The 17396-nt window shown below is 43.5% G+C and overlaps 1 protein-coding gene across 4 annotated transcripts in view; it reads left to right on the top strand.

Annotated features, from left to right (window-relative positions):
- The window catches only part of ARHGEF37 (Rho guanine nucleotide exchange factor 37), a 46621-nt gene that overhangs the window by 8981 nt on the left and 20244 nt on the right, over positions 1 to 17396 (top strand). Inside the window, exons 1-3 of one of the 4 annotated variants that reach the window (XM_028717576.2) lie at positions 6893 to 7366; positions 15160 to 15368; positions 16280 to 16403. In XM_028717576.2, the coding sequence (XP_028573409.2) occupies positions 15168 to 15368; positions 16280 to 16403 (325 nt within the window). In that variant the 5' untranslated portion in view covers positions 6893 to 7366; positions 15160 to 15167. Of the gene's footprint in view, positions 1 to 6892; positions 7367 to 15159; positions 15369 to 16279; positions 16404 to 17396 lie in introns of those variants that run through there. The other 3 variants (XM_077924449.1, XM_028717575.2, XM_028717577.2) reach the window with 3 other exon arrangements.

The raw sequence follows: 17396 nt of genomic DNA, 5'->3' as shown, positions 1-17396 counted from the left end.
ATATGGCAACCCTGACTGTGGGAGGGGAGGGGGTTCAAGCCTCTTTCTATGGAGAGCTCTGGAGCTTGTGGCAGCAAGCATCAGTTGCTGTATTGATACACACTGAGCCATGGGAGGATCTGATAGACAAGGTGCGGTGGGCTCTTCAAGGGAGTATGATCACCATGCATTAAGGTTTAGAGGTAATGTTTCCATGATGTCATCATGCATTCCTGCATGGGTAATTTGGGGGCAGTGTGCAGTGTTGTGATTGGTAGGTAATGGCGCAGTTGCCAGGGATGCTGTGGGAGTGACTCTCAGCGTTGCTGCATTATCTTATGTTCATACAGTATTGACATTGTTTTACTATTTTTGGCTGCGTTAGCCAACATGGTGAGAGGTCAGGATTGTTTTCTATGTCCTCCTCCCCCATCCTTCTAGATGTGAGACTGCTTAAGGATAACCTTGGGGAAATTGCAGGGAGTAAAATAAATGGAAGGCACTGGATTGGGAGAGGAAGCTAATGGAAAACATAAGAGACGGTGCTCTGTTCAGGAAGCAACAACCCATTGCAGTTACTGGCAACCTTAAGAGATGGTTTCCTATCACCCTGATTAGCTGCATTTAAACTGCTCAATTGAGACCCTTCAAAGGATCAAGAGATGGAGGTTAATAGCAACCATTTCTGCCCCAGGAGAGAACAATTAGGTTTTCAGTGAAGATTTTCCATTCTTTTATAAAGTTCAAATGGGAGGAGAGAGATGTAGGACAGAGGATGCATTAGGACTAGATCGAATTGTGTGGGTGGTGGTGAAATTAGAGGGAAGGTTGCTTAAAATTCTGAAAGATAATGTTCTGCTGAGTGCAAGCCTGATCACCGAAGAGACCTTTATCCTATATTAAATGGGCAGACATCAGAACAGCCAAGCCTATTACAGGCTCCCAGCCCATAAATACACCTCTTGGAACTAAAATGCTGACATTTAATATGTTCTGCTCACCTCAGGTCCCCTATGCTGATATTCATTGACTTCTTAATTTTTTTCCTTTTGCTGTTTATGCTGTGACCCACACAATTAAGGTGGTTAGAGAGGCAGTACCACAAGACACAGACTTTCCCCTAGTCTTTCAGTAATTTTTTATCTATGGAATGACTGATAATTCTTTGCTATAACAGTGATTCTGTGTCTAGAGCCTTTATTGTGCATTAAGTAATATTCATTGAAACAGAACAGTTATGTATATTTCTCAATTAGGGTTCTGTACGCATTCAAAATTCAGAAGCAGATGTGAAAGCTCATTATGACTAAGTCAATAGATTAACCATTCTGCATCTCAGGCCATATGCCGGCTTACTCAGGTGTAAGTCCCATTGAGTTCTGACGTGCTTACTCACAAGTGTGCATAGGGCAGCATTTGAAAGCGGGGAGCCCCCAGATGTTGTCAGCTCCAGCCAGCATGATCAGGAATAATGGGAGTTGCAGTCCAGCCACATCTGGAGAGCCACAGGTTAGTCACCAAAATTGAAAGCTTTAGCTAAATAGTAGGTGGAGAACATTTGTTGGGGCTGAAGGTTAAAGGCAAACCTGGCTTCTCAAACTATTTTGGTTTGGGTGTGGCACTGTAACAGAAAAAAGTAAGATGCCCTTTCCTCCCAATAATGAATGGTAGTGTTTGCTTATTAAAATAAGAATAAGAAAATTGTAGAGTTGCAGGGGACCCAAGGGTCATCTAGTCCAACCCCCTGCAATGCAGGAATCTCAGCTAAAGCATCCATGACAGATTGTTATGAAAATCCTCAAAGGAAGGAGAATCCACCCCCCCCCCAAGAGAGTCTGTTCCACTGTCAAACAGTTCTTCCTGATGTTTAGTCAGAATCTGCTTTCTTGTAACTTGAAGCCATTGGTTCAGCTCCTAGCCTCTGGAGCAGGAGAAAACAAGGACCAAGTCACAATGAGTCTTGTGGTTTGCCATTAAGTGCAGGATTTTACTTTTAGAAATAGACAGCACAGACCAGGAGAGGGGAAGTTCTGGATCAGGACTGCAGCAGTGAGCAAAGGGTTAAGGTCAGGCCCCCATGCTGGGAAATCATGAAAGGAAGATTCTACACTGGGGCAACACCCAATTTCACAACAGATTACATTTTGCAGTACACACTAAACTTTAATATCTACCACTTTCCTTAATATCTCAGAAAAACACAAAATAAGTTTTGGCTTTCTTGCTTGCTTATTTGTTTGTTTGTTTTTTTAAAAAAAAATACTGGTACAGTAGTTATTTGATAAATAGAAGGTGACATGCTTAATCAACCAGAAGTTGGTGGACAGCTTTATTTAGAGGTTGATATCAACCACTATCTAAATGAACAAGGAATCATAGGGTATTTCGGCTGCAGCTATGTGCCCTTGTTATCTATCTTATGGGTTTCATAAGCAGATAAAGGTAAAGGGACCCCTGACCATTAGGTCGAGTCACAGACGACTCTGGGGTTGCGGCGGTCATCTCACTTTATTGGCCAAGGGAGCCGGTGTACAGCTTCCCGGTCTTGTGGCCAGCATGACTAAGCCGCTCCTGGAGAACCAGAGCAGTGCACGGAAACACCGTTTACCTTCCCGCCAGAGTGGTATCTATTTATCTACTTGCACTGTGTGCTTTCGAACTGCTAGGTTGGCTGGAGCTGGAACTGAACAACGGGAGCTCACTCCATCGTGGGGATTCGAACCACCGACCTTCTGATCATTTCTGCAAATTCCATGGATCAGAAATAAGAAATGATGAATGAAAGGGGTTCTGGACTCAGAATCACTTCTGACAATCAAGTGTTTATGTCCAAAAAAACCAAAAAGCTTTCTCTTGCAAGTAGTCTAGCGTTGTAAGCAGTGCAACATAGAAAAAATGGACTTGAATGAAGTTGTGACACAAAGTATCACATGAATTGGATCTCTGTTTCAACTCACTTGAACATATACAATATGTATCACCATTCTTACTAGGTGGTATTAAAACCTGTCTGAAAGTGAATGGAAAATGGAAGTGTTATATCCTGCACCACTTTAATAACTCCACATCTGTGGCAAAAATGACCTGACTATTGGTGTATGTTATAGGCAACTGATTTTTGTCCCTTCTTCCCGCTTACCTTTTGTTTGTTTTTATTCCTGAATCAGAACATGGGCTTGACAACAGATTGAATTTCCAGTCTCATAAAATTTGAGTGCATTGGAAATTGAGTACAGCAAGTGACCAAAGCCCCATGTGGTGGCATGGTATTCCATCATTAGGATGATGACACCAAATGAACATTACAGTGGTACCTCAGGTTAAGTACTTAATTCGTTCCGGAGGTCTGTACTTAACCTGAAACTGTTCTTAACCTGAAGCAACACTTTAGCTAATGGGGCCTCCTACTGCCGCCGCGCCACCAGAGCACGATTTCTGTTCTCATCCTGAAGCAAAGTTCTTAACCTGAAGCACTATTTCTGGGTTAGCGGAGTATGTAACCTGAAGCGTATGTAACCTGAAGCATATGTAACCTGAGGTACCACTGTAAATGGAATATCAAATAAGAGATGTTAAGACCCTACTTACCTTGTCTGGGCACAGTGTGCTAATGACCTCACTGCTGTGATTAGTTACTGCTCTTCTATCACACTTCACATGTACTCATCTCTCTGTGAGGGAGGTCATTTGAAACGATAGCTTTCAGAGCAATCATTTTGTAAGCCAAGCATCTCAAGATCTTGATGTTCTTTCAAATTGTTGGTTATTTTACCATTAGATCATGTGCATCGTAACAGTTTGAAGAGCATGATTTACTGGAATAGAAGCAATTTAATGGAGACAAACAGACGGAATTGCTTAGATTCGTCCCTGTAACTTCTTTAAGAACCACGTCTTAAACATTTGCTGAGTTGGGTGTGCATGAAATACTACATGCTCCCCTTGAAGCTTATATGGAAATAGTCTGAAACAAAACCATTGCTTTGTGCATAGAGGCAACCTAGTGCTGCAGGACTAAGGAGATCAGTGAGAGATATTAAGAATGTCAGTGCTAGATAAATTTAAAGAAAAATAATAAGATGATGTGTTAATGCTTTTGGAAAGCTCAAGAGCATTTGAAATAACAGGAACAACCTCAGTAAAACTATAAAGGGAAAATATTCATTTGGTGTTGAGCCCAGTAATGCTGGGTTGATGAGAAAATGGGACAGAAAGATTGATCACAGAGATGGGCTAGTTGAGGAACACATTAGGGGCAAGGTGACCAGATGGCACAAGCTATGAAATTAAATGGAAGGCCTGAGAATTCGAAGCAGGATCAATAAATAACTCAACAAAGAGGACAACATTGATCTGGCCTCATAATGAGAATGGAGTGTCAAAAGACCGCAAACATGAGTTTTTAGATTGCATTGTGATTAATAAATGGAAAAGGCAAAGACCAAGAAATATGTAGATTCTTGTGACTAAGGAGGCTTGCAAGTAAAATTGGAAGGTAGCAAAAGCCGTGAATATGATGACATTATATGGCTGTTCCTAGTGTAATTGCTGGACAGCTGAATAGGATAGATAGCAGTGGGTGGTGATTAAAGAGGCAAAAAGTAACTTCAGCTGACCTGGAGGAAAAAGTGACAGTGATAGATTAGGCCTTCTGAGGAAATAGCGCAAGCTTCGTAAGTTGGAAGGTTTAAAATGAGAGTCTTACCCAGCATATGGCCTGCATAGCCAAGGCCTCTTTCCAGCCCAAGAACATACAGTAAGAAAATAGGACTGTGGGGCAACCTACATTCATATCCTGGCTATCCTAACTTACCTGTACTGACTATCCTGAGGTCTTTTGACCCAACTCTAGAGCCTCCTTCAACTGCTGGGCACTGTCAACCTTTGTATCCCGACCTGCCCTTCTCTTGGTTCTTTTATGTGACAAACAATTCTAGTATCATACCAGAGGTTAAATGACCCAATCACTATATCTTACTATTGCGAGTTCCTATGTTCAGTTAGATTTGTCCACTGAGCATTCATTCAAGGATCTGTTGGCTAAAAACAGGTACACTTGGAATCTAATTACCAGTGTGGGAGGCAATGCCTTGGATGGGGAGGGGATGGCTGTACTATTCCTGCATGGAACATGGGAAGCTGCCTTATATTGAGTCAGACCATTGGCTGAGTAGAGTCTATACAATGACTGGCAGTGGTCTTCCAGAATTTCAGACAGGGTGTCTCCCACCTAACCCTATCTGGAGATGCCAAGGATTTAACCTGGGACTTCCTGAATGCAAAGCAGATGCTCTGCTGTGGAGCCACCTGTCCCCGCTGATGAGGGTCATGCCTACAAGCATTTTGCAATCCTGTAGGGTCTCGTCCACACTTCTGCTTGTCCCATTCCTAGGAAGCATGGATCTGAGCAGTTTTCTGCTTGTTCCATGCTTTCTAGGCATGGGTCTGAGCAGTTTGGCCTTTCCCTCACTGCTTTCCCCTGGAAAACCTACTCTTTTGTGCTGAATCGGAACAAACAGCAATCCGCAGAAAACCTGAGTGTCATTTGTGCCAATTCAGCACTAATGATTGAGTTTTCTGGGGGTCGGGTGGGCAGTGGGGCAAATGGAGGTGTGGATAAGTCCCATCTTTCTGCTTTTTTAGATGTGGAAGCCATTATGCCATGCTCACAGAGCAGACATTTTATGGCTAGCACTGACTGAACATTCTCAAAGTTCTATATGTGTCTACTGGTGGGAAACAGTTGGTGATCTCTGCTTTAAAGTATGCCCTCCTGGTTGCCCAGTCCCCTTTTCAGCCCTTAGCTGTTTTTGTGTCCTGTTGACAGTGCTCCAGTGTCTTCTTCTGGGCCTGTTTTGGGATTTCCTCAGCAAATCTAATTTTTAATCTCCATTTGCATCATCCCAGTATACAAGGCTGCATCTAGTGCTAGAACTTTTAAAACATCAACATGTTCTTATAAGTTGCCTTTCTGTAGAAACCTTTGCTTAAAGCAATTCATCAAAATAAAATAAGCAAGCAGAAGTAACAGCACAGCTGAAAACCAACAGCCTAAAAAGTAAAACAGCTACCATACAGTAAAGAATGGTGTCAGGCTAGCAAATCCCACCCCTTAAAAACATGCAAGCTAAGCTTTGTTAAATGTTGTTGACATTAGATTTGTTAGCAACAGGAAGACAAATTTGGGAAGAAGATGCAAGGCAAATATGCTGAAGCCAGTGAATTATAACAGATTCTACTGATCTGACTGATAGAACTGGGGGATATGCTGTTATGCCATTCCTTCTTCTCAACCTTCCCAGGTCACCTTGAGGAAACCTACCTACAACCACACACACTATCACAAAACCGCCGAGAGAGCCAGCTAGGCCACGAGAAAGCCATGCCATCAAATCTGAGAAGCTTGGCTGGCTGGCTGCTGCTTTTTGGAGTCATCGCCTGTGCCGCCCCCGGCATGATTATAAAGATGTGAAATTTAATAAACATGAATTAAACATTAAACCTCCCTCCTCTGCTGGTACAATTTGTGCTCCTTCCCAATCAAATCTGTTTTGATTTGGGGCTATTATGGTGCAAAAACCTGTAATTACCAAATGCTCAGAAATCAGCCTCTAGGGAGAGCTTATGTCCCCACCTGTCAGGCATAGCGGCAGGAATACAGACCGCCGTTTATATACTTTCCGGGGCATCTTTTCTTTTTAAAGCAAAGCCTGTTTGCTCATGGCTGTCATAAACCTCCAGACCATGCTTGTTAATAAGAGTAAATGAAGCTGCCCACGGGACGTTGCGCTGATGCTGGAACATGCTGAGGGTTTGCCAGTTAGTAAACAGGCTTTGAGGGAGTGCCTAGGACTGAGAGGTGGCCTACAGCCAAAGCTCAGTCAGCTGAGTTGCTGTTTGTGGCCTGCACTGCTCTTGGCTCCCCACAGGATTTTCCTATTGTGTGTGAAGGTGTTTCTTTTTTCCTGCAGCTGGCCCCCCTGCCAGGCCGCAGGGCCCATTCATTTCCATCTAGAAATCTCTACAGCTGGCCTGCTGCCAACCCGGCAGGGGTTGCCTTGGGTGCATATTCTCTTGTTTTGGAGCACTGTGAGCGAATACACTCATCTGACTCCCGCTTGGACTCGCGCATAGCCTGTGCGGCTGCAGTAAACAGAGCAGGGAGAGAATGGCAGCGAGGGAACGGAGCCCGGCCTGGCTCACAGACACTTACTTGCACACAGCTGAGAGGGCCAGCCAGTCCTCTGCACACATAGACACAAACAAGCCTGTGCTTCTGCAGCTGGAACGCAGTGGGTTGATCATTAACTCAGAGGCGGCAGCAGCAGCAGCAGCAGCAGCAGCGAGGCAGCTTAAACAAGTCGAGAAGTCCCCGGCTAATTAGCAGGTAAGAATTAAGAGGCAAAAAAGCCAAGGAGAGCTGACAGCAAGCGCTTTGCTGATGGAGGAGATGTCCTCCGAAAGGGCAGGGGCCAAGTCCTTGGAATTGTGTGCGTCTCACAAAATCTCCCGGGCAGCCATTAATCAGGGACGGCTGTCTCTCCCTGCATGGATGAGTGGGAAGGTTGCATAACCACATTCCAGATCCTGCACATTCACTGACTTCTGCAGGGAAGAGCAGGTGCCTGTCACAGGAGGCGGTAAAAGGGAAAGCTGCTTTTTCCATAGTTTTTAGAGAACCAATATGTTTGCCACTTTTTTTGCTTTCTGGCAGCATCCCTGAGCATTTAACAGCTGCATGGCAAGTAGGGATTCTACAGGTGCGGTTGAGTTGTGAGAAGCATCGCCTGTTTTTAATCTCCCCCTCCCAATTATTAACAGTACAGAAGCCCTGCTTGGGAAAATGAACAACCCAAACTGGGTGGCAGCAGGACTCCTTCAGCAGGTACAGAAAGGGACTGTGGATGATGCAAGCTCCTGCCTGCCTGGTTTCTGTGTGGTGTTTGTACATGTTCAGAAAGTCCCTGCTGGGACTGTACCACTTCAGAGTGAAGGTGAGGGGTGGCATCTTTCTGCAGGGCCTGCAAGACAGAGCTGTTCCACCTGGCCTTTGGTTTAGACTCAGTCTGACCCTGATGTTTCCATCCCCTTATGGTTTTGATTTATGGGCTACTATTAAAATGAGGCTGCATTTTAAATTGTATTTTAGCCCATATTATGTTTTATTGTAATTTTATTGGTGTTAGCCGCCCTGAGCCCAGTTCTGGCCGGGAAGGGCAGGGTATAAATAAATTATTATTATTATTATTATTATTATTATTATTATTATTATTATTATTATTATCATCATCATCATCATCATCATCATCATCATCATCATTACATACTTTCCAGCAGCAGTATGTGTGAGGGAAGGCTACATTCAGAGACCCAGACATGGTAGAGTTTTGTAGGCAGGTGAGAGCCCTCAGTCATGGAATTCTCTGAAATGGCACATCCCAAAAGAGTCATACCACATGCTTTTTCTGAACATGCAGATAGGTTCTTCTATTGTGCCCAACACAGAGTACTCAGCTTACTGTCATTATTTGGCGCTGTCACTTGCTTGCATTGGGCCTTCTCTCCCTCCTTTTTGCCATATGTTGATTGGAAAATTTGGGAGTTCTATAAAGCAGGCTGTCTCTCAGGTATATGTAGGGCCAGTGACTTGCCCCAAATAACAGACCAGTTCAGCAGGAAAGGTAGTATGAGTTCTTCCCTATTGACTAGCTTTTCATCCACCTCCAGTACTGTCAAAGTTATGCACTTTCAAGTCCATGTAGAAGCCTTCAGCCAAAGAATGGGCTGGTTAGTTCAGATCAGTAAGTGAAATTCAGCTTCCCAACATCGTTTTGCCTTTGCTGCCCTCCCTATAGGGTTGCCATGTCACAATGTTCTGTTTTCACTGTCAGAGGCAGTATGCCTCTGAATACCAGTTGCTGTTGTGCTCAGGTCCTGCTTGTGGGATTTCCATAGCCATCTGGGCCTTTGGCCTGATCCAGCATCGCTCTTAATGCTACAGTGACAGTAGAAGCCACAGCTGGATGCAGCAAGGATGCAGTTCTTTGTGTCCAGATTCCGGACCCAACAGCTCCTGTTTCACTGACCCAGAGTCTACCAGAACCATTATTATCTTTTCACTTCCTGTACCTGTTGTCTTTACATCAAACAAGAAATTTTGGGCCAGGCCTACTGTTCTCCTTATCTTCCTTCCTTCTTCCTGTCCCATCACTTACAGTTTCCTCATGTGTAGGAAAGAGATGTCATTAGCTTCTTGAACCTTCTGTGGAGAGACTGCCATGAATCCTAATTAAAAGGAAAAAACAGTTCTTCTTACAAACATTTTAAGAGTACAACTCCAGATTCCTACAAAAAAGAAGACCTCATAGTCTCCTCTCCAAAGGCCTCTTTGGCAGTCATCAAAATTACGGTACATTTATGCAACCTGTAAACAAGCTCAAATTCAGTCACTTAATTCCACAACTAGATAGTTAAAATTCCTGCAGCATGTTCAAAATTTCCACTGTAATTTTCTTGTTTAGCCCAGAATGCTTTGCTCTGCTTGATTACCCCCCTCTGTTCATTCTTCTTCTTCTTCTTCAGCACACATCAGGTGGCCTCCTCAGGCCCAGCACTTGACAATTGCTTCAAAATCAATAGATGGTCCAGGGGAAAACAAACTCTTCCATACTGTGATGAGAGCTGACACAGGTTCAACTGTTGTTTCTCTTGAAGATCTTCTTTCAGGGGTCTTGCCTTGTGATTCTGGTTGGAACATTTTGTCCGTGCCTCTCTTGCTTTCACTTTAAAACAAGCCTTATAGAGAGTTCAGGGAAGAAGCTATCAGTTTCATTTCCTTCAATTTTCTGCCAGCAGGAAAGAAATAAGACAAAGGGAGGAGGCATGCTTCTTTCAATAAACAAGTGTTCCCCACTCTTTGGCACATATTTTAAAATCAACCTCTTTCACCCTCAGAAATGTATTTCAGAAGGTCTGCTGCAAAGTTTGTAGAACTGAAGGATGGGCAACCCTTGTATACCGGGGTTAAAATCCTTAGTAGCAAAAATATTATATTTTCAGATATTTGGACGCATGAGTCTCTTCCACAGATCCAACTGCATATCTTTTTTGCTGACATAACAACAACAACAATGACAAAAGGGACAATCAAATTAAGCAATATTAGACTTGTAGATTTGACAATTCCTAACACACTATGTGCTGGAGGAGTCCATATAGTGGCAGTGTTTGTACACTGCTTTAAAAAAAAGAGTCAAACTTAGGTATGGTTTAAAGGTGACTGTGCAGCATGCTGGTACACAGAGCAGAAACTTGTGCTTGTTCATCCCTCCCCTCCCCTCCCCTGCTCCAGCTGCTCTTGTGCTGCCAAGATGGGCTTATTGTTTGTCTCCCCCAAAGAGTGGAACAAACCTAGGTTATGTTCTTGTGGTTTTTTTGAGAGACACAAGACACAAGCCTAGGTTCAGACAGCACAGCAGGAGCAGGGGAGGAGTGAAGTGATTGTGATTTTCACCCCATGCAGCAGCATGCAGCACATTCACCTTTCAGTCACAGTTGAGCTTAACTATGGTTTAAAGGAGGCATAGGCAAACTCGGCCCTCCAGATGTTTTGGGACTACAATTCCCATCATCCCTGACCACTGGTCCTGTTAGCTAGGGGTGATGGGAGTTGTAGGCCTAAAACATCTGGAGGGCCGAGTTTGCCTATGCCTGGTTTAAAGTGAAGCCAGCATTCCCCAGAAATGCATCATTATTAATCCTTCCAGCTACAGCTAAACCTCTGCATCAACTATAAGGCAAAAATGGCTGGCATCAAAACAGAAGGAATATTCAAGTGACTTAAAAAACAACAACCCCAAAAACAATAGGGTGAAAGCTTAGGGTGATAATGGAAAATAAAGGGGACTGTGTTTTGCCATCTGCCTTCATTACAATAGGAATATGCCTACCAAGTCTGGCACCAACCTGTTTTGAAAGTTGATAGTATTAGTCACATATGCTGTCTTGTGTTATTACAGTGATGAGGATTATGCTACAGCAAATGTGGGGAACCTCTCGCACTCCAGATATTGCTGAACTTCAACTCCCATCATTCCTGGCCATTGGCCGTGCTTACTGGGGCTGGTGGGAGTTGTAGTTCAGCTACATCTGAAGTGCCAAAGATTCCCACCTGTGCTGTGGAATGCAACCATTTTTCCCCTAGCAGTTTTCTGTTTCTGTAACAACTTCAAGACAGGCAGTAATTGAATAGGTAAAGTTTCTCATCAACTTTACCTCCTGAACTTCCCTGTTGCACAGTTGTTAAAAGTGCACAAACTCTGTCAATGTAGCAAACCTAAAGGTAAAGGTACCCCTGCCCGTACGGACCAGTCTTGACAGACTCTAGGGTTGTGCGCCCATCTCACTCAAGAGGCCGGGGGCCAGCGCTGTCCGGAGACACTTCCGGGTCACGTGGCCAGCGTGACAAGCTGCATCTGGCGAGCCAGAGCCGCACACGGAAACGCCGTTTACCTTCCCGCTAGTAAGCGGTCCCTATTTATCTACTTGCACCTGGGGGTGCTTTCGAACTGCTAGGTTGGCAGGCGCTGGGACCGAGCAACAGGAGCGCACCCCGCCGCGGGGATTCGAACCGCTGACCTTTCGATCGGCAAGCCCTAGGCGCTGAGGCTTTTACCCACAGCGCCACCCGCGTCCTAGTTTATACCCAATAACCAGGGTCTCTATACTTTAAAAGGTACAGAGTTCCCCTTATGAGCCCTGATGAAGGGCAGCAGCAATCAGTTGATAGGTAGTTTTATTGTCCCCATCACTAAAATACTGTATAGCAGGACTGCATCTTTAGAACTTTTACCTCCTTCAGAACTTTTAACTGAGACCCTGGACTCAGCTACCTTAGTAAAGAAAAAGCGTTTTATATGTGTTATAACACTCTGACACCAGGTGGTGCTGTGGAGTCCAATGTTTCACCAGCGTGATTTCCCATAACAAAGTTTACAACACGTTTTCCTGAAACGCTTTTTGGATGTGTCTAGATCCAGCTCCTTTGTAGTCACTGTATATGTCAGGGAATTGGGGGCTGAGAAGGGGGAAATGATGGGGAGATACAGAGATAATCGTAAGCAGTTGCACCTCATCAGAGGGGGAGGATGACGAAGGGTTGTCAGGAAGCAATGAATCAGGGAGGGGGGAGCAATTTCCGGGGCTTAGCTCTTCAAGTAACAGAGGAAGGAAAAGGGGAGGGCTCCGGAAGTGGTTATGCTGGAGAAAACGAAAGGAACAGCCAGTCTGTGGAACTGATACCGAATGAGCCAGACGTGCTCTGAGAGCTCTGTGTAAATAGGAAAATGGACCTAATAAAACCTGTAAAACTGGCTGGAGGCCTGGACTCTTATCTCTTCTAGCCAATCATCAATCATCCGTGACAGTATACATTGGGAATTCTCAACTTTTGTGATAGTGGGTTATCTCATTACTTGAGCCTTCCCAGGAGCCTTTCTTCTGGTCCAGGCCTAGGAACCCTGGACTGGTTCTCAACTACATTAACCTATTTTAGAAATGGGCAGTTTCAGTCCATCTTTCTCTCTCTTGCTTTTGCTTCTTTATTCCAATATCATCTCTCTAAAATGTCCATCAGCATAATGACGTACAAACAGAAGAAAAGGTTCCAGGCCTGACAAGTGCATCTCTTCTCAGGTAAAGCAGCCCCTTTGCGGTCAGAATCCAGGAGGACAGAACAATGATGACCAGGGTTCCAGCTTTCTATTTGCTGCCTTTCTGTTGCATTAATAAATAGTGTTTGAATTATTCAAGGGAAAGGAAGCTTCTACATACGAGCCATCTGTGGTTCCCCTTGCTAGATTCAATAGATTTTAAAGTGTCTTTTGCAATAGCTAGCCTGCAGTGAATACAATTGATCAACAGCAGCAATCAGATAAAAATAACCCAGCACTATGGATGTATAGCACAGACTGGCACGCTGTTCAGAATATAATACTGTAGTGTAAAGACACGGTCTTGTGGTGTGCAGAAATCTTCTCTATGGTCTGTTTATTTATGTGGACCATTTCCATTCAGTTCTTAAGTCTTCTGGTTTTATTTTAGGGGTGAGGATGCTATACACACAAAAATGTGCATGTTACTAATTTTCAGTAGGATATCCAGGGAACTTTTCTCAAGGTATACTGAAATTTTGTCAGCTTACAGAGAATGAATGTTTTGTCAAGTGAGAATATTGTTACACTTTTTTCAAGCAGTGAGAAATTCTAGGAGTACAATGCTTACCCAGGTTCGGTTTCTTTTGGAAGGAGATCACTGGAATCTTATGGGGTTCTGTATTATTCTGTATGGAAATCAGCCCTGAGTGTTCACTGGAAGGACAGATCGTGAAGCTGAGGCTCCAATACTTTGACCACCTCATGAGAAGAGAAGACTCCCTGGAAAAGACCCTGATGTTGGGAAAGATGGAGGGCACAAGGAGAAGGGGACGACAGAGGATGAGATGGTTGGACAGTGTTCTTGAAGCTACCAGCAGGAGTTTGACCAAACTGCGGGAGGCAGTGGAAGACAGGAGTGCCTGGCGTGCTCTGGTCCATGGGGTCACGAAGAGTCGGACACGACTAAACAACTAAACAACAACAACAATTATTCTGTATAATGCTGTACTTCTGTGTGATCATTTGGGAAATTGCCTTGGTCTAAATCAGTTGCTTCAGATCTATTTGGCTGTGTTTGGTTAGTTTGCAAATCTTTTGGTTCCCTAGAAGGGTGACAGCCTACTGGTTAGGGAGTTGGGTTTGACTCTGGACTCCTTAACCTTGACAAGTCCTACTATGCAGGCTGCTCCTGGTTTAAATCTTGCAATAGACAGCAAAATCCCAGCTCTCCATCTGATCTCCAGTCTTAAGAAAGTCCCAGCTCTGGGTGCAATCAACCAGAAATCGCCTTTAAAAATGATTTACTTGGCAACTTTTGTCACTGACTTATTATTGATATTATTATTATTATTATTATTATTATTATTATTATTATTATTAATACTCCACCCATCTGGCTGGGTCTCCCCAGCCACTCTGGGCAGCTTCTAGCACATATAAAAACATATATTGGCAGTGCTGCTTTTGTGACCCACCTTAGATCAGCCCATGACCCAAGTAGTGGGTCCCAGCCCCCAGCTGAAGTTCACTGCTTTACACTATTATTATTACTATTTATTGAATTTGTATGTGGCCCTTAGTCAGAAGACCATAGGGCAGTTTACAACATACAACGCAACTATAACGTTGTATAGAAGTCCTTAGTAAAAGTCATACAACATGAGTGCTTTATGGGTAAGATGACACTTAAGCACTCCAAGAGCGTTTGGGTTGCCACTTTGGGCAACAGGATGTGGACAGCATAGTAAGGGAGTCCCTCACAAAACTTCTGGCTCCATTAACCCTCTGTCTAAATCTCCCAATTTTACAACAATATAATATTCTCCAAGATAGTGCATCTGTTTTTATTGAGAATAACATGCTGAATCCACCAATTTGTAAACTTTATTTTTGGGGGGTTTTAGAAACTTCTTTGCAAGCTACACACTCCTCCTGTCCTGTCCTGAAGCACGTTTCCACATGCTAGTGAATGCTAAGTGGCTTACATGGGGGGCGGCAGAACCCAACCATCAAAATAGTCTGAAAGGCTATCTCACAATTCCAGGCCAACATCAAAATTTGCTCTTTAGTGATTTTAAGTATATTATGTAGATATATATTGTAACTTGATTCAAGGATGGAGATGTGTCATTGTAGCCCAAACCACTTCAGGGGCATCTTAGGGGAACGTTATGCAATTCTCAGCTCAGGGTACCTGTTGTGTACTCATAAATGCTGGAATATAAATCTACTAATTCAATAAATTAAGACACCTAGTAACTTTCAGGGCACAGACAAGATTACAATAAGCAGCTTCCTGGTTCACAACTGAAATGTGATGGCACTGCTGCCCTACAGAAGCTCTCTGCCAATGGGTGGAGCAGCTAACCTCATGGCAGAGCATAGGCAGTATGACATTTGCAAAATAATAAACCCAGCAGCATGTTCCCACTGAAGTGTAGAGTTAGAATGGGCCTGAAGATTATTAAGTGGATTATGTGCACTCATGGCCCGCCTTTTCCTCTTGTGTCTCCCTCTCTCTTTATAGCTCCCAAAATGGCAAATGACAGCACAGATGAACTGACAGCTGAGGAGACACCAGAGGCTGAACCCATATATGAAACTCTGACATACCTGGACAAAACAGAGCAGAACCAACGGCTGGCTGTGGAGGAGCTCATCAACACAGAGACCAGTTATGTACAGAACCTTCAGCTGTGTATTTCAGATATCCGCAATCACCTCCAGAAAAAGCAGGTGAGGCAGATCCTCCACACCAGGGGGTGCCCACCCCAGACGATGATGCACATCAACTTCCATCATAGCCAGGATGATGGGAGTTGTAGTCCAGCATCATCTGGAGGGCACCAGGTTGGCTATCCCTCCTCTACACATTTCCATGGGAGTGAATCGTGCAGCAAAATGTTTTTAAAATCCTCAACAGGCAATCTCAAATTCTGAAAACAACGACGCATTAAGGAACTTAAGAAAGCTAAGCATTTGTTCCTACTAGTGAAATTCAGAACTTGGGGTAGGCTAAGGCCACGCTACATATTTAACAATGGATTAACAGTCAATCCCTCTTCACAGGGAACTCTGTGAATTGTAGCTTGGCGGGTGAGGGAAGATTTCCTAACAATTTGAAGCACCTTTCACAAACTACAGCTCCCAGAATTGTTTGGGGGAAGCCATGTCTGTTTAAAGTGGTATCATAGTACTTTAAATATATGGTGTGAATGTAGTCTAAGAAGCTACCATGATAGTCGGTGTGTAGGCTGCAGTGTGAGATGCTTTGGGTAACAGTATGTGGTATCTCTTTGGGGACTAAGACAAGACAGTTCTTAAGCTGGTGCTATACCTTTCCCCAGTCCCTTCTACAGCAGTGCAGAGAACCTGGCTATTTAGAGGTCTGTCTACAGGTGGCCACTGGGTCCTGTTGTCAGCAAGTTTTCTCCTGGTAGATGGTGACAATTAAGCACCATCTTTGGTGCATCCGTTCTGCAAGGATGTGATCTCTGTTTCTGCAGTCCCAGAATGCATAGGTGTTTGATTCTAGATGTACCCTTAGAAGCAACATTCAGATTACTGTTCAAACAGTAATCATTTGCTCACTCATGGACACACAGAGAAAGAACTGATGCATTCTCCTAATCTATTATGCCTTTTAGCTACCTGAGATTGACCTGGAAGGACTTTTCTCCAATATAGATGATGTCCTGCACATCTCCAGACGTTTCCTGAAAGGACTTGAAGCTGCAATGAACCAGGAGCACGAGCAGCTCTACCGTATCAGTGAGTGGGAATATAACAACCAGCCATCTGAGACAGATGTTATTAACTCAGTGATATGCTTTGTGTTACATTAACTTCTGTTTATTGCTAGCAATAATTGCTGTGATGCTGACCAGCCAGATGGATTGGGATATAAAGATTTATTATTATTATTATTATTATTATTATTATTATTATTATTATTATTAATTCCTCCTGTGTTTTCAATATTGATCCTACCATCTGTAGAAGCAGAAAATAATTACTCTGAAGGTGTTTACATGGCCAAGGAGCAAAACAAACTTTGGTAATTTGTGCTAAGATTTAATTCATAACCCCAAATCATGGACAGGACAAAGGTCATAGCACAGTTTCACTGGTAATGCTATTGCACTAATCCATTAAGAAAGGGGAACTATAACTACACTGCATAGGTTGCACAGCTAGAACAGAAGAAGTGCAGGGAAATCATCAAGGTTGCAACCAATTAGCAGAACATAAAGAGGAGTCCTCAGGCAACTGCTACCTGAGCCAACCATGCATTGTTTTCTAAGCTACAGTTTTCCTGGGCTTCTAGGTCATTCTTTTGTGAAGAGAAAACAGATGCCCTTTATACATTTCCCCAGCTGAATGGGAACTGCTTGTGTGTAAGGCATTCCCACATAACTGGGTGAAAGTTGACATGATTTCACAATATTTAAATGACTGATTGACTGCACCTTTCTCATGGAATTGGCACAATGGTGTGAAAGGGTTGCTAATTCTGGGAGTTGGGGTGGGCAGGAAAAAGGTGATCAAAACCTAGCCTTGTAGTAGGGTCCTAAACATTCTCACAGCTGCACAGGAGTTGCTCACAGACAAGTGACTCCCACATGTTTAGGGGATTGTCTAAAGGGCAGTATGGTCAGTACTAATTCTTTAGGTCATCACAACATGTTTTCATGTTAGCTCATTTTTTTTAAAATTATTATTATTATTATTATTATTATTATTATTATTATTATTATTATATTT

This window comes from Podarcis muralis, chromosome 2 (assembly GCF_964188315.1).
Source record: "Podarcis muralis chromosome 2, rPodMur119.hap1.1, whole genome shotgun sequence".
In the NCBI taxonomy this organism is placed as follows: Eukaryota; Metazoa; Chordata; class Lepidosauria; order Squamata; family Lacertidae; genus Podarcis; species Podarcis muralis.
Note: the sequence above shows the minus strand (reverse complement) of the source record. Positions and strands in the feature narration are given on the sequence as shown.